Consider the following 23,096-nt stretch of genomic DNA (forward strand, 5'->3'; position numbering starts at 1 on the left):
CTACTCTCTGCTGCCAGGAGGATTGTGGCCAAGAAGTCTTGGCAGATTAGTCCTTTCTTGACTTTCCATAAATCTCCTCCATGGCCTGCCACAGTTGAGATGGACTTGGTTATGTAGCACCTGGCAAGGAAGTAATAGAGCAATCAGTCATGAGGAAATGGGAGTGAGATCCTCCTACCTTCACTAACACTGTCTGCTTGTCGCCAGGACAACATCTTTCTGGGGACCAAAGTACAGTAACATCAACTCTTTATGGCCAGTTGCTCATGGTACAAAGTTCACTGGTGTCAGTTCTCTCCTTAAGGGTTAGGTTTTTCATTTTCAGACCAAGTCATTCCCCTGAAAACACAGGTTCTTATCCCCAAGGATAAGAACCAAGAGTTAGGAAAGACAGTTCACCAGACAAAATGCCGACAACTCAAAAGACGCTGATGTTCCTCTCAGGTTTTGTGACCAGCCTGGGGTCCTTCGTGACTGTGTGTATTGTTCTAGCCACCCCCAAGTGGGTCACCGGGATCATCAAATTCAGTGATGGCATCTTTTCCAATGGAAGCTTCTTTATTACCTATGGATTGTTCCGTGGTGAGAATACCCAAGAAATGGACGCAGGGCTGGGAAGTTCAGGCTCACACTTTGAAGGTAACATTTCCAATAGATTTCATGGATATGGTTGAATTGGGTGGGTTGATTAAGGTGGATGTGGCAACATGCCTGGTTCAAAAGTAATTCCAAGATGATTAGACATGTAATTCAGAGGCAAGACTTCTAAACATCTTAACTTTTCCTTGGCTTGTCAGTTAAATCTTAAAAAAGAATTCCACCAGAGCTGAGCTGGAGATCAGATGGTACTCTGCTCTGGTTACCTTAAGCTGGTGCATCATCCTTGGATAGAGGCTGGGCTCTGAGGTTCTTTTGCCTCTGACATTTTGAATGGCTGGGATATGATGTATTGTTTATTTAGCTGTGAGATTTTCAAACTTTGAATCTTTTTTTATTTACTAAAATCCTTTCTCTCATTGTATAAACTGGGAGGATTAGAAAATAGATCAGGATCATGCTAAGGACAGCATAGTAAGAACCAGTTGAAGTGAACTTAACTCAAATATTGGAATTGATGAATTATTCTTAAAGTATGTGTGACTTTCCTGCTATCTCCATAATATTTAGTCACAGTGTAATGATCAGAGGCCAGGGTCTAACTCTTGGCTAGAGGAGAGTCATTAAAATTATGTTAACATCATGTACAGAGTCATGACATTTATGTTTGTGTTTTAAAAAATGGCCTTCTAGTCACCCAGCCATCTATTGGGAAAGCATCTCCACTTGGGTGCTTCTGGCTTGGGAGTAGATAATTCCAGGACAGGGGAGGACCATTAGGTTTTCCCAGAATTAACCAACACGAGACTCTTTGTGTTTCATTGTTCTTTTTTAAATTGAAATAAGAGTGGTTCAAAATCTTGTCCTAAGTTTTATAGGTTTGGTACTAGGTGGTGCAGGGGTCTACAAATCATAGTACAGAGAACATCATACCATATACTGCCAGTCCACTGTCAAGGGGTGGGAGGGGCTTTCTTGGCAGGGAGGGAACTCCCCATCACGAGAAAGACTCAAGCAGAGACCCTCCTTAAACCTGGTGGAGATAGTTCATGCTCAGCCATGGACTGACCTCTGTCTGGCCTCAGAGGTTCCTTCAACTCAGAGTCTATGTCATGCAATCCTCTCTGTCTCTTATGTGTCTCCTTGTATGCATCCATGTTGGCTTCCCCATTGGGTCTTCTTTGACAATGAAGCACCAGAACTGTGTTCCCATGAGAAATAAGTTAAAATAGGGACAATGATTGGTTTTTTTGGTTTCCTTACTGTTTAGCATTGTATCTGGGTTACAAATACAGTAAGTGTGGAATAAATATGCTTGCTAGCATTGACTAACTTTGCCTCAGTAATAGGGAGTGGGGTTTATGTGCCTATATGCCTAGGGCCATGTTATTTTTAGCACCAGTCCCTTCTGCCCAGAAATGGTTCTTACCACAGGCTCTTTGTCTTACAATGATTTTGAATTTTTGAATTTTGAATTTTAAATATTTAAAAATAATTTTAAAATGTATTAAAACTATAAATGAAATTCTTCTATCTTTGACTGTCCCTAAAGAATTAAAAATAAAACAACAAAGCATGTGCTCCATTGGTTTAAGGTAGATGGAAGGTTCCCAGGGTAAATGAACATTTATCTGACATAATCTGGAAAAATTAAGATTCTCCTGGAAATGTTCTTTCAGTTGGATTTTTAGCTATTTTTGTATCATAGAATGACAGTGCTTAAAGGGACCCTGGAGTCCAAACCTTTGCCTCTTGATCAAATGGGGAAACTAAGGCCCAGAGAGCTTCAGCTCCCATAGAAAATTGAGTCAAAGTTCATACCTTGAGCTTTCTGACTTGATCTGGTGCTCTTTCTGGTCTTCTGAATCACTTCATCAAACTGAGTTCACTGACACAGTAATTGATCCTAGGTGCTATGATACACTGGGCAGAACAAGGACTTGGTCTCAGAAAACAGATTTGATGAAAGTATAAGAACCAACCTGGTACTGAACAAAGAAGAAGAAAATCCCCTTCCTTCATTTGGAGTGGGGGAGAATGCTTAAACTGTCCAACATGGCATGATGTTGAGTGAGTCGCATCATGTCCCTGAGACTCAGTTTCCTCATTTGTAAAAAATTAACTTAAATGCTATCTAAACTCCCATCTCAATGATTTCAGAGGTCCATTATTTACTGCACCTCAGTTCTTTGTTTATTCATTCTGTTACCAAGGTAGATGGTTAGGAAGGGGAGACAGACATTTTGGGGAATGAAGATGATGGAAAAACAAATGATTGGAAAGAAAAGAAAGAATGGTCTTGAATCCAGTCTCTGGGCTGCTAGGAGCACTTCATTTCTCTTCATTTTTCTTACCTATAAAATGGGGGAAATAATTCCCCATCCCTAGAGCTGTGGAGAGGATCGTTCTGTAAAATAACGTCTACATCTTAGTGTCCTGGTATTGTTATTATATGTTGCTAATAATCATTAGGGATGACCCCAATAAAAGCGTTGGTTTGCCCCATTCATTTCAGAAGTTTACCTTGTGGCTCTTTGGCAGTCTGAAGTTAAACTGCCCCTTGCTGAAAAAGAATGCAGATTTCTGCCTTAAGGAGTGTAGTCAATAAGTCTGAGCCCAATGAGGCTGTTGGCTATGAAACCAAGTAAGAGAAAGAAATGGTTCGACTTATGTTCATAAAATCCCCAAATAATCCAGTCCATGAGCTTAACAAATCCATTAGATTGATGAAAATCAATTCATCATATGTCTTGGAGTCAGTTCTTTGGTTGTTCCACTAGTCCCATCAGTAGCAAATGAAATAACTCATGTAAATCATTTTATAGACTCTAAAGTGCTGTTTAGACATGTACTATTTATTGTTATATCATTTCTATAATTACCAATATTGTACCTAGTAAGTTAAGGCAGACACGGTCCAAAACTCCAACTGTCCAGCTTATAGGTTTACTAACATTTTAAAATATCCCTTAGATAGTTACCCAAAGTATATGTTTACTGACATTTTAAAATGTCCCTCTGATATTTATGCCAAGCGCTAAATATTTAGGAATATTCTGTTGACTGAGTGAATGCTTCCACTTCTGCCCAGATAAAATACTGGGGGTGGGAGGGAGCATTTGGGACATTTTATTATTTTTTTTAAAAACATTCAACCAATTAAAGAGTTGTGAATGGCTTATCATGATTCACTCTTCCATTCAAAGTATATTGGTTGAACACCAACTGTATTCAATATGGACTCTTGGAAATGCAGTCCCAAATATTTGAGAGTCTTCAATCAGAGCAGAGCATCTTCTTCTCAGAATACTCCTCAGGGTTCCATGTCAGTGTCCAGGGGATGCCAAGCTTAGAGCACAGCCTCTTACAGCCTCTTCCTTGGAAAGGCTTTAGATGGGTTCTAGGGAGAGTCTGTAGCTGTGTCCAAAGAGCATTCAAGTGAAGTACAGAGAGATTGAGTACAAAAGAGCTGGCTATTGGCTATTTTGCATAGTCATCTACTAATGTGGGGAGAGGCTGTGCTCTTTATTCATGGCATGACCATGGATCATAGGTTTAGAATTGAAATGGACTGTTCCTAAACATTAATTATGTATTTATGTTCCAGATGGCTCTACCAGAGACAGTGAGGCTGGTGACTTAGCACAGCACCCCCTTACTCAATCCAATTCACATGCTTGTCATGGCATCACCTCCATGACATTGGGATCTTCTTCAAAAATGAAGGACAAACATTATTATGTTCCAGTGACTGTCCTAAGCCTCTAAGGAGCTCACACTCTAAGTCAGGGAACAATGTGCAAATAATTATATACAAACAAAATAGATACAGGAAAAATTGGAAATGTATCAGCAGAGGGAAGGCACCAACAGTAAGAGGGAACAGAAAATCTTTTGAGCAAGGTGATACTTGACTGAGATGTGAAGACTGGAGGGAAGCCTGGAGGCGAAGGTGAGGAGAGAGGAAAGTTCAGGCAGGAGGGACAACTAAGAGAAATATTCAGAGTTGGGAGATGGAAGATTTTGTTTGAGGAACATCAAGGAGTCCATTGTCTCTAGATGGCAGAATAGTTGGAGGAAAATAATATAGAAGACTGGAAAATTAGAATGAGACCAGATTATGATGGATTTTTAATGGATTTGACAGGAAGTTTATTCAATGGGAGTATGTGTGGTGGTGACATAGTCAGATTTCTGCTTTAGGAAGATCACTTTGACAACAGAGTGGGGAATGGACTGGAGTAGAATGAACCTTGAGGAAAAAGGGCCAACCAGCAACTAATGCAATGAACATGTATGTCCACTGATGAGAGAGACCTAAACAAGATGGCAACAGAGAGAGTTAGGACAAAAGAAGGAAGGCAAAGGAAAAAAAATGTGATAAGCACAACTTTGTCTTACAGAGAAATGGAATCCGAACAAAGATCAAAGCACACTATTTTCACTTTTTAGATTTGTTTTTTTGTTTTTTTTCCTTTTCCTGTTTTTTCTGTTGTCTTCTTAATCTTCTTCCATGGCAACTGATATGGAAGTGTAACACAAATGTACATGTATTATCTGTATCAGATTACTTACTGCCACGGGGTGGGGGAGGCAAGGGTAGGAGAGAGAATACAAAAAAGGAATGGTGAAGACTATCTTTAAATAGAATTGTAAAAATAAATTAAAATTTTTTTAAGTATCAGAATCAAGAAAAAGCAGATTTGTCGATTAAGAGAACACTAGTAATTTTGGAGAGAGTAGTTTCAGTCCAATAATGAGGCTTGGAAGCCAGATTGCAAAGTGTTTAGAATTAAGTAGGGAGAGAGGATAGAGGCATCTAGGCAAGAGGAAGAGAAATAGAGGACCTTAGTAGGGAAGTTGAAGTGAGGATTTTTTGAATGGTTGCATGGGCGTGTTTAGAGGCAGTAAGTGTTCGTTCATTCAATAGACAGAGAAAGATCGAGAATTAGTGAGAGAATGAAAGAAGAGGCAAGCTGGAAGGGAATGAAGGCTGAATAGAAGGGTTCACTCTAGCTAAAAACAAAAAGACTTAAACAGGGGTTTAAGGAAGACAGTGCCAGAGGAATCTGAGGGATGTGAGATGAGGAGGAAGAAGAAAGAACTTTCAGGAAACAACCTTCTTTTCTTGGGTGAAGTCTGAGTTGAAGTCCTTAATGACAAGGGTGAGGGGAGGAGAAATCTTGACGGGTTGGAGGAAAAAATGAAAAAGACTGGAAAAGTAGCTGTGGCGAATGGAGTCATGAATGGTATAGGGAGACATTTCAAAATCACCTTGCTCAGGGGGAGCCTTAATTGACATTATGTAACACAAATTTATAAGAATTCCAGTTGCGATAGTTTTGTGATTTTTCTCTTCTATTCAGTAGTATGTCAACAGGAGAGAAGGAAGTAGATGATGGGAGTCATCCAAAATTGGCAGTTGGGGGTAAGTTATCACTGTTGATAGGAAAGGTGGGCAAGGGTCTTGAGAGTGGAAAATTGAGTAGAGCTGAGTTAAATTCATCAAGGTGATAAGATAGGGAAGGGGAGAGGGTAATTCGTACAGGACCTGAAGGATGGAGGATTTGGAGGTCATGATGAGGATGAAGTGAGAAGTAGAAGGGAAAGAGATAGAATGATAAAAGATTATGATCCAATAAGGAAATTTCAGGGTTCATGAACATGAAAGTGGAACACTTGTGGGGGGCAGCAAGGTCAAGGGTATGAACATCTCTTTGTGTAGGTAAGATGATGAAAGGTAAGGTGGGGGTAGGTCATGGGAACTGAGTAGTTATTTTACAGTCAAGGAAACTGAGACTTAGTGAAGGGATTTTCTCAGTGTCACATAGAAGTGGGATTTGAGCAAAAGTCCTTTGACCCCAAATCTCACTGGCATTCCACTGTTGGGGAAAGTCATACTGACATGATTTCTATTCTAGTAGTGAGGGGTACATCAGCTGGCTGACATGTCAACCATTTTGTCCACCTAACGCCGGACAACTAATTAGATTGATTGTCTTGGACACAGTTCAATTGTGCTTCACATGTATTGAGTACCTTGGAAGTGTAAAGCTTCACACCGGGTCCTGAATCATTTGGGTTCAAGTCATTCAAATGCATAGTGACTGCATGTGGGTAATCTGCTGAGAAACATGAGGAATGGCAACAGCAGCAGTAACAACAGCAATGACCACCACCACCACCCATTGTTGCTACAGCTGGCACCACTATCCCCATCACTACCTCAGCTGCTACTACCATAGCTACTACTGTTGTTGTTGCTACTACTACTAACTACTACTATTACTATTACTACTGCTACAACCACTACAGCTACTATCACTGCTCCTGCTGCTCCTGCTGCTCCTTATTCCTCCTTCTCCTACTCCTCCTCCTCCTACTTACTACTACCACTACTACTGCTACTACTACTACTACTACCACCGATTACTACTACTACTACTTCTGCTGCTACTGCTGCTGCTACTGCTATTACTACTACTACTTATGATCCAATAAGGAAATTTCAGAGTTCATGAACATGAAAGTGGAACACTTGTGGGGGGGCAGCAAGGTCAAGGGTATGAACATCTCTTTGTGTAGGTAAGATGGTGTAAGGTAAGGTGGGGGTAGGTCATGGGAACTGAGTAGTACTACTACTACCACTGCTACTACTACTACTACTACTACTACTACTACTTCAACTAGCACACATGTAGTATGTGACAGGCACTAGATGAAGCACATTTACAAATATTAGCTCATTTGATCCCCCCAAGGAAGTCACATCCTTGGAAAGGCTGAACATTAGAACTAAATTTAGAGCTGAAAGAAATCTCAGAAACCATTTGGCCCCCTTATTTTACAAGTGAGGAATCTGAGACTCAGAAATTAAGAGATTAAGTGATTTGCCCAGGTGGGGTCACCCAGCTAATGTAGATGTTTGAACCAGGTTCTGTGATTTCAAATCCATTGCTGGGTGGGTGGGACCTAAAGTTGAAAATATCTAACAGGAGTCCACAAGTCATAGGGATCGTGCGTTGCTTTATGAGTATCGGTTCACAAATTCTAAGGTGCTCTGTCAGTATGTTGTAGCAGACAGAGTCAGCTGACTGTGGGAGCCTAAGTGAGACCCAGAGTCTCTCAGTGATCTAGACAACTTTTAGCCAGGAAGTTGCTGAGAAGAGACAGCTTGCCTTACTAGAGGGAGTGTCTTTACCTGGGAATACCCCATGAAGGAAGTGAATCCCAGGATCTATCCTCATCTGTGAATGGCCTGCAATTACGGTTTCTTGTCCCTGGGCTCCCGCCTATGAGACCACCCAGAAGAAGAATTCATCACTTAGGGCTGAGAACTTGGGTTTTGAGATAGTTTGAGAAATCTTTCAATATAACTGACTGCCTTTGTCATCTTACATATTTTATTCTATAGCGTGATTATTTACAGAACTGACTGGGTCCTGGGGGAGAGGAAGACCTTGTTATTCAATTGTTTTTAGTGATGTCTGACTCTTAATGAAGTCATTTGGGGTCTTTTTAGTAAAGATCCTGGAGTGGGTTTGCCATTTCCTTCTCCAGGATTGAAAAAGCATGCCTCCAAGAAGGGGTCCCTAAAACTTCAAAAGAGACAATCAAAGGAGTCTAGGATGATCTAACATAGAATTAGAAAAGTAAATTTGTTACTAATGCAATATCATTCATTAAAAGGCCCCTCGTTTTGTGTTAGTTATTATTTGAATTTTGATAAAGTTAGCTCCCATGAAGGCATGCACTGTGCTTCTCATCGATTATTTGGGTTGAACCTCAGCACAATGCTATGAAGCAAATACTGCAGGTTCAGGTGTGTTGGGATCAGCTCAAATTGGTTCAAGAGAGAGCCAGTTGTTAAATTTTCAGCTTGGGCTAATTACAAATTAGGGAATGATTTATTGTTTGGTTGAGTGTCTCGACCTAAGAAGGTGATGGAGATTTCCCAGAATATCTTCACATGCAGTGGATTCCTTGGCACTAAAGCCTAAAGCAGAAGAAACCTGCATAAGGTAGTGAAATGGCACCAGTGAGGATAGAAGACCAGGCCTAGGGTAAGGAAGATCTGAATTTAAATCTAGTGTCAGATATTCACTCATTGTGAGATCCTGGGCAAGTCATTTTACACTGTCTACCTCAGTTTCCTCATCTGTCAAATGAAATAGAGAAGAAAATGGCAAACTACTTCAGTATCTTTGCCAAGAAAATGCCAATCTGGTGATGGAGAGTTGGACCCAATCAAAACAACTGAACAACCACAACAAGCTAAAAAGTATGTCACAGGCACATTTTTCTCACCAGGAGAACTGATTATTAAATATATTGACCAGCACACCTCTCTCTAGACATAGCATGATCCTCATTTCACTGAGGAGGAAACTGAGGAGTAGGGGCAGAGTTGACTCTATAGACCCCATCTCCAGCTTTCCTACTCAGTGCTCCAGTGATGGGCAGTGCCCGAGATATGGCAGTGTCCCTGCCCACATTGTCTTTGGCAACTCATCCCCTTGCAGGAAAGCAGTGCTAACAGAAGTAAAGATCTCAAGAGGATGAAGCAGTTTGGCCTGCCCTTTCCTGATGGTCAAAGGGTCAGTGATTAGTGTGTGTGGTGTTCCCCTGCACAGATGTGTGACCTCTAAAGGAAAAAAAAATGGGATTAGATTTTGTTGATTTTGTTGGCAGCTGTTGGATGTGTTGATGATCAGTCTTTTCTAATGGATCCTGACTTCCAGAATCAATTTTTGTTTAGCTTTCATGTTCAATCAATTCAATCCAACATGCCTGTATCAAGTGCCTCTCTGTGACTGGCACCAGACCAGGTCCTGGTGATACAAAGACAAAGCCAAGCTGGCCCCTGTCCTCCAGAAGCTTCTATTCTGCTAGGAAAAGGCAACGTGTTTATAGGTAAAGACATGTAAAATGTTTACAAAATCATTGGGGTAGGGGGAGGCATCCACAGGACTCAAAACCAGAGAGAGCAACCAAAACTGGCAAATTAATGGATCTTGTCTTAATAAATTCCGAGGCTGGAAAGGGCCCAGGAGATCAATTTTACAGAACTGGCTGTCTCTGGGAGAGGGAGAACCATGTTATTCATTTGTTTTCAGTCATGTCTGACATTTAGTGGAGCCATTTGGGGCTTTCTTGGCAGAGATTCTGGAGTGGTTTGCAATTTCCTTCTCTAACTCATTTGATAGATGAGAAAACTGAGGCAGACAGGGTAAAGTGACTTGTTCAGGTCTCACAACTAATAAGGCTGGATTGTCTGTGTCTCTGAGGTTGGATTTGAACTCAGGAAGGTGAACCTTCCTATTTCTATCCACTGAGTCATCTAGCTTCCCTAAGAAGGGCCATGCCCAGAGACATAGAGTCAGTAGGTAGAAGAGACACAATTCAAACTCAGATCCAGTGACTCCAGTGCTCTTTCCATTATCCTAAGACTTCCTGTCTAACCATAACAGTTGCCAGAACTCTTATTGGCATCGAACTTTCAAGGTGACAAAACTCTTTTCCTGTCATCATCCTATGAAGAAGGTAGAGCAAAAGTTATAGTCTAATTTAACAGATGGGAAACTATTGTCATACCCCTCTTCACCCCCAATGTTATCATCCATTTTAAATTTCTTGACTCAGGAATCATCAGACTGCTTTATATTATCTGATTTTTAAATTTGTTTTTGTTTCATTTTCTCCATTATCTCATCCAGACCTATGATTTCATTGGTACAGACATAAGGAAATTCTTTGCTAGAAATTCTCCTCTGCTGTGGATAGCCCCTCTTCCCTAAGTTATTTCCTGGGGACACTGGGAAGTTCTAGGATTTGGCTAGAGTCCCACAGCAGCAAGATATGAATTCAGGTCTCACAACTCCTGCACTGGTCCCTTTCTCACTCTCCTATGCCAGTATATTAAAACCACCCTAATGTATTGCCAGTCTCTGATAAGCAGGGGGCAAAGGACATAGAGCAGAGAAAGGCATTGGCTTAAGGAGCCCTTCTCTTAATGAAGGAGAAGATAGGATGCCCAAGAAACTTTCAGTTTCCTGCATGTGGTGAGAAAGTTGTTGCCATCTGTACTGTCTATCTCCGTGTGTCCTCCACTCTACCTGTCCTCGACTGGGAGGCGGCAAATGGTGTGTGGAGAGGACCTTACTCCAGGTTCTACAAAGCCAGGAGCTCACCCTTTCCTTCAGTGTGAACCAGACCCCTCAAGAGTTGAATGGGTAAAAACCACAACCCTTGTGATGGATGCACCCATTCCCAATGAGGCTCCGTGATCACAGTGCTGTCAGCCAGAAGAGCCCGTCCTTTGATGGATGAAGGCTGGGCTCAACCTGTCCACGCTTTCTCATCCCCAGTGATTAATGGCCACAGACTCCCAGTAACCCTCTGCGGAGCTTCTGTCCTGGAATGTGGCCAAGGGCTCACTGGCGGTCTTTTAAATCTTTTGTGTATACAAATGGCCAGCAGTTTGGGCTGTCCATCATTCCTCTTCTGTCATTCTAGATTAGTTGCCAGAGGATGTGGAGAGGGGAGGGTGTTTAGCAAAAAGAATACTCTGGGGACTTAGGAGACTCTCTAAATGGTTGAGGGGCAGTCATTGAGAGGAGCAGTTAACCTTGCTCTGCTTGGGCCCCAAGGTGCAAGCAGCTAGATGGGCAGGGGTGCCCCAGATGCTTCCCAGTGAGGGTCTGGAGCAGAGACTATCAGCGGTATCCCTCTCCAGGCGGTCCAGAGCATCCACCATCTTTAATCTATTCTGATCCCTTGTCCAAGATCATCTTGGACCATTGGCTGATAGGTTTCCCAGAGCGTTTTCACATGCAGTGGATCCCCTGACACCGGACCCAGTGGCAGCAGAAGCCAAACAGGGACGGCCTTTGGACAAAATGCCAAAATGCCAAAATGCTGTCTGTCTCCTGTCTGCCATGGTTTTATTTCTAATTTGTGAATCTAATCTCCTGTCCATTTCTGAAAATTGCTATTGCACTTATTTTTAATGAACAGCTATTTCTGAGGGACTGGAAGCCTGACAATGTATACCAGCAGCTTCTCTCCCTTCATCCTTTTCCCTTTAAAGACTTGGGAGAGCATTGACAGACTCCAGGTCTGCTTGCCTCAGATCAGTCCTTAGGGTAGGCTCCATGAATGGCCAAGGGTCCTATATTCTTATGTCTTTTCAAGCTAAAGGTCCTTGACCAAAAATTAACTTTTAATTATAATACCAGGTTTTGTTGGGGTTCCCCCACGAGCCATAGAGGGTATTTCTTAGCTGAACACACTGAAACTCAGAGGCCCACGGTCACACAGCAAATAAGCATCACAGGTGTCTTTATCAAAGACTTATTTCACTGCCTGGCAAGGAATGGGCTTGATGTTAACTCTGTTCCTTTCCCTCTCTTCCCTCCCTCTGATTATTTGTACCTGTCTTTTCTTTCATGAAGTGAAACATGTTGATGGTGAAGAGGGTGTAGTCTATACTCCGGGACCAGGCATAGTTCCTGGGGCACAGGCTCTGAGTAATGTGGACACCATTTGCCTGTAGAATCTAATTTTCAACATTGTTTTTCAGCTGGACCTGGTGGTGAGTCTAATTCTGGCCTGGTGTGATTTCTAATCAAAGCCTTGGCTTCTGTCTTGTAGTTCCTTTTATGTAAAATGAAGGTCTTACGAGTGACTAGGACCAATTCACTTCCCCTTCTAGACCTCAGTTTCTTCTTCTTCTGTATAGAGAGGGAATTGCATTGAATGACCTTGAAGTTCCATTAGAAAAAAACCAAAATAGCAACCAATCTTGGTATATGGGTGAATACAAGATTGAAGCCAGAAATCTTCATCATCTAAACGTGCCATTTTGTTTTTCAGTTTTAAAGATATTGTCCGACTCCTCTCCAAAAAGTATCCATGTTGTGGTCATCATCTTTATGTTCTTCAGTTTGTTCACATCACTGCTGAGTTCAGGGTTAACATTGTTCAACAGTATCAGCAATCCCTACCAGACATGGCTCGGCCCCACCAGCATTTTCCTTTGCAACGGACTAAATAGTAAGTAAAGAAATCGAGCTCTGTATAAGGTGCCTCTGTCTTTTTTCCCTCTGGTTCTCTCTGTCTCTGTCTCTCTCCATCTCTCTCTCTCTTGGTTTTTCTGACACACACACTCCTCATAACTATAATCGAACTGGTCCAGGGTTCAAACAATGGAAAAACAGACCTGATTTGGAAGTAAAGGGTATGTATGGATATGCATAATGGAATTCTGTGAAAAGAATCATGGTTCTACTTCCTGGTTAACACCCTTATCCCTCAAGGTGAGGCTCAAATGAGATAAGGAAATAAGCATTTATTAAATGTCTGCTGCTTTGACATGAAGAACAGTCATCAAAAATGTCCAGAGTGAGAGATGGTGATGTTTGTCCTTCATCGGGGAGGCAGGAGACCAAGCTGGAAAATTGATAGAATGGTACCTTCTCCCCTCATCTCAGTGGCAGGAGGCTGATATGATGACATGGATCTTCTCTCCCCCTGGAGGCTGAGGATCAGGCAGAAGAAGCACAGGCCTTATGGGGTCAGCAGATGGCGGCCTAAGAGCATCCAACTGAACCATGCCAAAGCAAAGCAGGCTGTTGACTAGTTCCTTAAAGAAAAAGGATTGTGGAGAAAAAGGGCCCTTGGCCAACCTCAAAGTCCTACTCAGCTGACTTCCTGAGACTGGAGTAGTTATAGTCCGACTGCCTCTTCTCTTTGCAAGAAATCAAGTGATTGAGGATCATGGGATTATTGGTTTAAAGCTGGAAGGGATGCCAGAGGTCATCCATCTAGTTCAACTTCTTTACTTTAAAGATAAAAAGACTGAGAACTAGAGCCTAAAAGTGAATGAAGAGCAGAAGGAAAAAGCAAAACAACGTAGAGCTCCAGGAATTCTCTCTGAATCACCCCAACTTTCCCACCCCATGCCTGGAATGTTCTCCCTTTTCTCCACTGGGACTACTGACCTTTCTAGTCAATATTTTGTTTTGTTTTGTTTTGTTTTGAGAATGGGGGAGATATGAACTTGCTTTTATTCAAAGAGGGATACTCTCCCAGAGAGATACTCTCCTTCCCAAGACAAGGTGCCAAAGTAACCTGGCCTCATTTCAGTGGCAGGAGGCTCATAAATTCCAACTTCTTTAAGTCTCAACTAAAATTACGCCTGTTCAGGAAGCCTTCCCTGACCTTTCTAACCCCAGTGCCATCTCTCTGTTCATTATTTCATTCATCCATATGTTACTTTGTATATACAGTAGTTGCTTACCAGTTGTCTGCCCATTAGATTGCAAGGTCCTTGAGAGCAGGAACTGGTTTTTTTGCTTCTTTTTGTAGCCCTAGAATTTTTTAAGAATAAGACTTCAGTGCTCCACACACTGTGCTCAGACTATGTTCACACTAACAAGTCTTCGAATCTAGCTTTATTTGCAAAAAAAGGTAACTTACCAAAGTCATTCTTAAGCCCAGGTATGAGATGCATCTTCAGTGTCAAAGTATCGAAGGGGTTGCAGATGCAAGGACTGGATCTTATGAATGAAGTAGAAGCTGTCTGTCATGGTTTTAGGTTTTTTTTCCCTTCACATCCTGTTGTTACTTCCTGTTTTGAGCCACTCTACAGGGAAAAGGCAGCCTGTGAGGATGGATTTCTGAATGAGACAATTAGTCTTTTGGAGGAGTTAAATCAAGCTTTTTTTTCCCTTTCTTTGTATCTGAGAATGTCCTTTGCTATTGGTTTGCACTTTGTTATCAAAGAAAACCCCGACATCAGGGAGGTGATGCCATGACAAGTTCAAGAATTGAATCTGACTGAGGTGAGGCTGTGCTAAGTCACCAGCCTCACTTTCTCCTTCAGAGCCATCTAGATCCAGTGGCCAAATGTGAATCAGGACGACTGGAGATGGCCCTAGATGTGAGACAATCAGGGTTAAGTGACTTGTCCAAGGTCACACGATAAGTATCTGGTGTCTGAGGTCAAATTTGAACTCAGGTCCTCCTGACTCCAAGGCCAGTGCTCTATCCACTGCACCTCCTCTCTGCTCCATCTATGAGACACAGAAGACAGTGACACAGGGCCACCCAGCATCAAGTGCCTGCAGCAAAGAAACAAAACAAAACCCAAAAAAGCAAACAAAAAGAAACTTTACTTTAAACCTGAAAACTACTGATGTTGAAATCACTGTCTGCCAGAGCTAATTAGATCTTAGACATCATTCATTCACTCTGAGGAGCTGACTTTTGACTGGAGAATTCTCGGTTTTCCTCCTTGTCTATGCTTTCAGATAAAGGAGATTTGGAATTCTCTTTTTAGAGAAAGAAAACCAGAGTCTGAAGAAAGGTGGAAAAATACAGTGAATGCTAAGCATATTGGGAGTCAGCTCTAACAGGAGAGTAAATTGGTCAATTTTCAGTAGTGTTGTACCCCCAAAAAGTGAGTCAGAGACCAAACAAAATTTAGAATGGAATGTATTTACCCAGGGGTTGCTAGGGGATAGGAAAAACCCAAATCTAACAACCCCTACAATAGAATAAGCAAGGTTTTTATAGTATTTTGAGGGGTGGGGTTATCATGAGCAAGCAGGGTATAGAAGCAGAAATAGCATTAGATATATTTCCTTGTCAGACTGAGGCACACATGTGTCATAGTATAGATAGGAAGCCAATAAAAGACAGAAGGGGGTCAGGGTCTAACATGTTTCCTGTGGTACAGGACAGTCATGTACCAGAGAGACTTAGGTACAACTACTATCTCCAGCGGTACCTGGGGAGAGGGGAGGAGGCAGTTTTAGGAGGGAGCAGGAATATTGTAGAAACAGCAAAAGGATTAGGTGAGTTTCAGATAAAAGTTATGATATATCTTGTGACTCTCTGGGTCAACTGTTTTAGCCCTTTCAGGATGTTCCCCGACTTAAGGGCATTAGCCAAACTGAGAAGCTTCTTGGGGCCCAGGAGTGTCAAGGACCCCCCTTACACAGGGGTTATATAAGTAATAATATTGTACTTCAGTAGGAAGATTACCTAGGAAATCATAAACACTACAAATCAGGAGCTGATTTATTGTTTCGTTGATTATCTAGATTTAAGAAAGTTATATGAAAACTTTAATGATGCATATGAAACCTCCCCCCCCGAGAGACAGTTGTCAACCATTTACAAGCACACTTCTGACTGATGAAATGGCAGCATTCCCAAACTTTTCAACTTAAGTGTTGCTTGTCTACACAGAGCAAGAAAACAGATAAGACAAAGCCTAGTGGGAATTTACTATCTTTACAGATATTTTTCCTCAAAATCTTCCTGCAATAAGACAGAAATAAAAGTTTAAAAAGATGAGTCCATGGTGATCCTCAGCCACATGCAGGAGTCATTTGTGGCAATGGAAAAGGTTATGGAGCTAGTAGATCTGGGTCCTTCAACAGAGTCCACTCCCAAATCACTATATAAATTGTGTATTATCCCCTTCCCCTCTGGGCCTCTTTCATCACCTGTATAACTAGGAGGTTTAGTATCACAGGATCATAGATGAAAGCCTAAAAGAAAAGTCAGTCATCTGATCCAACCACATCTGACAGATGTAGAGACTTGAAAGCCCAGAGAGTTAAACTAATTTGCCCAAGGTCACAAAGGAAGGAAGCTGCAGAGCCAGAGTTCAAATCTAGACCTTCTGACTCTGTCTCCGGAACTCTTTTCATTGTGTTCCTCAGACTGAATGAATGATGTCTAAGACTTAGTCAGCTCTGGCAGACAGTGATTTTAACAGCAGTGGTTTTCAAGTTTTAGTAAAGTATTTTTTTTTTTGGTTTTTTTGTTTGTTTGTTTTGCAGGGCAATGGGGTTAAGTGATTTGCCCAAGGCACACAGCTAGGTAATTATTAAGTGTCTGAGCTGAGATTTGAACTCAGGTCCTCCTGATTCCAGGGCTGGTGCTCTATCCACTGAGCCACCTAGCTGCCCCAGTAAAATTTCTTTAGCCAAGAGAATGTTTCATTTTAAACTTGGATTTGGCACACATTAATTACTTGATTAGGTCTCAAGAAAAATCTTCTAATTCCCAGGACTGTTGACACTAACTTCCAAACAACTTAGTTTTTTTCCCTTGAAGACTTCTGAAAAAGACATTTGTCTTCCTTATCAGAGCGCCTCACTCTAGTGTAGTGATCAGTCGACTGAAGAAATCAGAGGATATAATCACTTTATTCTTTTGAACCTTTGTACAAAATATTTCAAAGTATTTCTGGTAAGTGAATAACACTTACCATTTGTCATAGAGAAGGAGAGAATGGATTTATGATCTTATTGATGCAGGGTGTTCCCAGCAAGAAGTTTCCTCTACCAATGAGGTTTAGCATCTGCTTGTTTTCAAGAGGTAGTTAGAACATTATCCAATAACTCGCCTGGTTTCATGAAGTAAATATGTTCTAGAGTCAGGATCTGAACCCAGAAGGTCCTGAGGCAGAGACTAGTATTCTATTCATGACACCAGACTTCTTCTTCACAAGGAAGTCCTTGATATGATTTCCTTAAGCTCAGTTTTTACTGTATTCAGGCTACAAGCATTCTGCAAATTCTGTTTATCATAGAGATTCATTTTATGTCAATTTTCTTTTTCTGTTCCTTGTATAAAGAAATGTTTGTTGATGGTCTTCTGCCTGTGACTAGCCCACTACCCTTCATCTCCTGACTCCATGCTTTTTCAATGACTACCTACTGTTCATGGAATGTTTTTCCCTTCACCTCTTCCTTTAGGTTTCCCTGGTTTCCACCTCCTACCTGCAAGAAACCCTTTCTGGGTTTCTCCACCCCTCTCCCTTCTTCTGTCTACTAGTGCCCCACTTCTCCAAGATTGCCTTCCATTTATATCATATGTATTTTGTATGTACATGGTTATTTGTGATAACCTGATAATCTGATCTAAAAAAAAAAGTCTACTGCTGTGTGAATCATTTTACAATATCTCATTTGATACTCCCAACCACCCAGAGAGGCAGGTGCTATTGTCATTCCCTTTTATAGCTGAGACAGAAGAGCTTAAACAGTGACCCAAGGACACACCCTTAGTACCTAAGGTTGGATTTGAACTCAGATCTTTCTGGTTTGGGTGTAACGGCCTGTGTAGTGTGATGTATCCTAGTTAAACCCACAGTGTGTATTGAGATAACAAGTACAGGAATTTGCCAGCACAATGGAAATGTGTATTATTATGCTGATAGATAGATAGATAGATAGATGATAGATAGAATTACAAATGTATAATTCATTGTCATCATCATCATCATCATCATCATCATCATCACCACAGAATTTGCCTTCACGGCCAAGTCTACCCAATTTTTCTTCCAGTAGCCCTTCCTGGTCTCTCCCCTGCCTCTCTCCCTCTCTCCTAGAAAAGAGTTGGTCATCCTCAGTCTTCCAAAGACCAAATCCATTAGGAAGTGAGGGTCTGAGCTGTGTGATTTGGGGAGTGAATTGGTCTGGTCTATCTAGTCAGTCCCAACTTCGTTCTGTTCCCTGTACAGTCATCCACCATTGCCATCTTCTTGCCATTTGTCAGGCAGATCGCAACTTTAACAGTCCCATTTTCCACTACTTTGTATCTCTTAGAACTCTAGAAAATCTTACCAAATAAACACCCCTGCCCCTTCTCCCACTCCTGCAATTGGAGGGAAGCAAGTGCCAATCAGCTCCCTGATGGCACTGCCATCCTTCAGGGTGACTTCCCAGACCAAAGGATCTTTCCCTGTCATCACTCTCCTCTATGTTTTGCTTTCTTTAAGCAGAATGCAGACTCCTTGAGGACAGGAGCAGTATTTGAAGTAGAGTAAGTCCTTAGTGTTGGTCTTTATTCATCACACATGCATTTATAGAGGCAGTCAAGTCCTGGGCCTGTCACCTTTTCAATGATCTTGTGTACAAAGCATCCTGTGTTTGTTTCTCTGAGTTAGACAGAAGAGGCAAAATGAATGGACTGGAAGCCAAAGGGGAAGAAGGCATTGGGATGTGAATGGAGAGGACTCTAGAAGACCTGGGTTCATATCCCACCTCTGACATGCAATGTGATGTTTCTACAGATGAGTCATTTAAACCCCCAGGAAACTCAGTTTATTGCCCTCTACAATAGGTCCAAGAAGTAGCTCCTAACTCATAGGGTCATGAAGAAGTTCAAGAGAGATCCTATGTGTGAAACTCTCCATAAATCTCAATGGAGCCCATATGGCTGAGGACGTCCCTTGAGATGGAAGAGTGAGGTGGTTGGGATGCCTGGGCCCAGCTTGCAGTCCCCTGAACCCTTGGACAATCCTTTTTCTCCAGAAGCTGGGAGTGAGGTAGGGTTTGTGCCTATCTTCCTGGCCCTTCTAAGTTCAAAGCAAAGACTCAAAGATAGAGATTTTTTTTTAAAATCTTTTAAGCCAGCGGCGGCTAGGTGGCTCAGTGGATAAAGCACTGGCCCTGGAGTCAGGAGTACCTGGGTGCAAATCCGGTCTCAGACACTTAATAATTACCTAGCTGTGTGGCCTTGGGCAAGCCACTTAACCCCATTGCCTTGCAAAAACCTAAAAACAAACAAACAAAAAAATATCTTTTAAGCCTATATGCCTTATACCTTTCTGTGATTCAATTTTTACAGAAAATTTCACAAGGGCATAATGAAGGATAATTAAGGTTTGGATTCCTCTTAATGAATGTCAGAAGAAAGGGGTTTCTGTAAAGGGCAAATAATTATGAGAGCAAACCAGGTTATTGAAAACCCAATCATAACATCATAGGGAATCATCAACTACACACTACCTCGCTCTAATGAGGGATCATTTGGAGAAGAGATCTGAAGAAGGCCTCTCAGTGTCTCTCAAGTCATAGAATTCCAGAATCCAAGGTGTAAGTGAACTCTTGGACTGCCTAGTCCAACTGATCAATAAAGGTCATTGGGTGAAACCAATGGAAGATAAGCTTGAGAGATGAGTTATATGTTTTCATTTTCAGGGGGCGGGGTGGGGAGTAGAGTATTTCACAAGGATGCCCCAGCATAGAATAGCCCTTTGTACATTATTACCATCTTAGACTTTTCCCTGAGGTGATGAGAGGTGAAGCTTAGGTCACTAGCCCATAGACACCCAGTTAAGACATGTCAGAAGCCTAATTTGAACTCACTTCTTCCTGACCTCTCCATTAAAACATACCACTAAAATTCTGTCCTACAGAGAGAAGAGAGTAGGTGGGAAGCATTGGGAGAATGAAATCTCCTTTAAGGAATATGTTCAAAGGGGCAGCTAGGTGATGCAGAAGATCGAGCACCAACCCTGGACTAAGAAGGACCTTAGTTCAAATCTGACCTCAGACACTAAATAATTACTTAGCTATGTGATCCTGGGCAAGTCATTTAACCTCATTGCCTTGCAAAAATGAAAAAAAAGAAAAAGAAATATTTTCAAAAATACCTTGAAGAAATGATATTTCCATGCTCGGTAATTTCTAATGGTTCCTCATTGTTCACAAAGAAAAAGTTATGTTTCCTCATCTGACTAGTTAGGACCTTCTAGTTCCACTAAAACTAGGTGGTCCAGTGAGTAGAGTGTGGAACTTGGAATTAGAAAGACCTGAATTCAAATCCTACTTCAGACACTTATTAGATGAATGACCCTGATAAGTCATTGAATCTCTCTCACTTTTGGGTTTTCTTATCTGCAAAATGGAGATAATAGTAGAAGCTAACCCTCAGAGTTGTTGTGAAGGTCCACTGATATAAATCAAATTAATTCAAAGAAACAAAATGGAGGAAAAGTGGAAATGAAGGGAATATTTCAGTACTAGACTGTGAATTATGTCATCATTCTGACTATTTCTTGCTAGTTTAAAAACCAAAAAAGAGATTACTGGAATGAATCAAATGATGATGATTTTTTTCCTTCATTCTCAAGAAGACCATAACATCAGGGAGGTGATGCCATGACAACCTCATGAACTGGATTTGAGTAAGGGCAGCTGTGCTAAATCACCAGTCTCAATTTCTCTTCCAGTGGCCAGATAGTCCAGGACGACTGAAGGTCAGGATTCAGTGACTTGTCCAAGGTCCCACAGCTAGTAAGTGACAAGTGTCTGAGACTGAATTCAAACTCCCATCCTCCTGACTCCAAGGCCAGTGCTCTCTTCACTGCACCACCTAGCTTCCCCTTAGAGATATATTTCCTCTAATAAATGCTTTGGCTGTATCCCATTGGTTTGGTAGGTCGTCTTAATGTTGTCATTGCCTTGGATGAAATTCTTTCTATGATTTGCGGTTTGAGCCATTCATTTTTAAAAATTAGATTATTTCGTTTCCAATTGGTTTGAGGTCTCTCTCTTCAGGGTGTTCCTTCTAGTTGCTATTTTGAAACCTGAAGCTTGCTTTAAGAAAGTGGGAGAAAAATAATACGACAAATATTTGGGTCTTAATTGGGTATTTTAAAGGTTATACCAGTGAATGTACAATGTAACACGTGAAATGAAACACATATTCAGGAAATTGGAAATTTGTGGCAAATTATGTAAGAGCTTTCTATTTTAAAGATTTTATTTTTAAATCTTGGAAAATGTCTTGGCCCTACCTCTTAAGATAGGAAGTGACTTGCAAATGCTCTGAGGCTGCCTTTGTGAGCAGCTTATCAGAATTTGACTATAATTAACATAGATTCTAAAGTTTATATATAATTTGATTTGTAGGGTACCTTAAAGCTCTCTGGGTATGTGTGTTTGGGTGTATATTCCCAAACAATGAACCAAATAAGCAAGAACAGAATAAGCAATTGTAGAAACAACCCAGCGATGGACAAAGTTGAGAACATAAATTACTGGGGTACAGACTCCCTATATATCAATTATTTCTGGGTAACTGAAAGAAATGGGCAGAAATTAGTTTAGACCAACATCTAACTCCACTTACCATACAAACAATAAATTCTCAAAGGCTACTTGAGAATTCCAAACCACTTCATGAAAACATAGAAATATGGGGGAAGATTGGAAGGAAATCCTGGGTTTGTTTTTTTTTTTTTTTGGCTTTGGAAAGAAGGAAGATTCTTGGCTAAGTAAGGCATAGAGTTTAGCATAAAAGATAGTGTCTTAGACCTGTGATTTCTTTGGCAAAGGAAAATCACAGCGTAGATACTCCCTCTACCCAAAATCTGAGTGACTCAGAATCTGAGAGAGTTATCTTGAGCCCTGAGAGATTAATAATTTATTCAGCCAGCATGAGATAGGACTTGAACTCAGGCCCTCCTAGCCTTGAGGTCAAGTTGCTGTCTACAGAGTTCTGCTATTTCTTCATGAGAGAGAAGTTTCCTTACATTATTTTTTTAAAATTGTATGAATGAAATCAATGGAGATCAAAGAATCAAAAATATTTGTATCAAATATCATTTACATTATATCAAACATATATAAAGAAACGATAAATAAACAACCCAAAAGTTGTTTTAATAGTTAAACAATCAAGTTAGGAACATTTTCCTTTGAAGCTTTTTTTCAATTAATAAAAATTGATTTTTTTTTCTGCCTTCCATCTTACCTCATGGAGGGCTACAAAACTTATCAAATATATATGATTAAGCAAAAAAATTTCTTTAGCCACCTCTGTCTCTGTCTGTCTCTCTCTGTCTCTGTGTCTCTGTCTGTCTGTCTGTCTCTCTCTTTCCTCTCCCTACATATAGACACACACACACACACACACAGACAATCAGATAGGTGGTACATTCTGAATGACTGAATGGACTAAAAACTTTTAAGCTAATCTTTGTGCTAAGGTGAATAAGTTCCTGCCCTCTTGGAGCTTACTATCTAATAGGAGAGACAACAATTTAGGAGAATGGTGGCCAGATAAAGGACTTATGGGGAAGTTGCTTTGCTTATTTTTTTGGCTGAGGCAATGGTATGTATTAATTTGATTTCGGTTTTCAGAGACTGGATTGAACTTGGGGTGAGAACTATGGTCCTGGGGAGCCCAACACCAGGGTGTAGTCACCAGTATGGAGGATGCATTATGGAATGAATTTGAAGTTTGAGATGCTAATCCCTATATCCTTCTCTTCTTCCCTCCAGTGGCCTTTATTGTGCTGGTGTTGATCCTATTTGTTGTGAACACCCAAGCCAATGACCTGTCCATCATGATTTTGTCTGTATTTTACCCTATGGATACATACATATATGGCAGTAAAACTCATCTCTATCAATATTCATTCTGGCTCCTGCTGCTTATCCTGTTCTTTAACATTACCACCATCATCATCATTGTTTACTACCAGAAGGCAAAATACTACAGGAAGAAGGAGCTTCAGAAGCCCATGGAAGAGGCACCCAAAGATGGAATCTTATTCTGAAGACAGGTTTTACAGCTACTCTTCCAACAGACCCAATGGTGACCCTGCTTGGACTAACAGAACTTCTATCAAAGCCCAGGGTCTCCAAAGCAAGTTAAGTCAAAGGCATTTATTACACAGTTCC

At 41.1% G+C, this 23,096-nt stretch overlaps 1 protein-coding gene across 1 annotated transcript in view; it reads left to right on the plus strand.

Moving 5' to 3' along the window:
• Positions 1-278: 278 nt before the first annotated feature.
• The window catches only part of CLRN3 (clarin 3), a 23,309-nt gene continuing 491 nt past the window's right edge, over positions 279-23,096 (plus strand). The window contains exons 1-3 of the mRNA XM_074236292.1: positions 279-639; positions 12,472-12,651; positions 22,695-23,096. The exon at positions 22,695-23,096 is cut by the window's right edge and continues 491 nt beyond it. Of these exons, the coding sequence (XP_074092393.1) occupies positions 408-639; positions 12,472-12,651; positions 22,695-22,972 (690 nt within the window). The 5' untranslated portion in view covers positions 279-407 and the 3' untranslated portion in view covers positions 22,973-23,096. The remainder of the gene's footprint in view (positions 640-12,471; positions 12,652-22,694) is intronic.

Source organism: Macrotis lagotis, chromosome 4 (assembly GCF_037893015.1).
Source record: "Macrotis lagotis isolate mMagLag1 chromosome 4, bilby.v1.9.chrom.fasta, whole genome shotgun sequence".
In the NCBI taxonomy this organism is placed as follows: domain Eukaryota; kingdom Metazoa; phylum Chordata; class Mammalia; order Peramelemorphia; family Peramelidae; genus Macrotis; species Macrotis lagotis.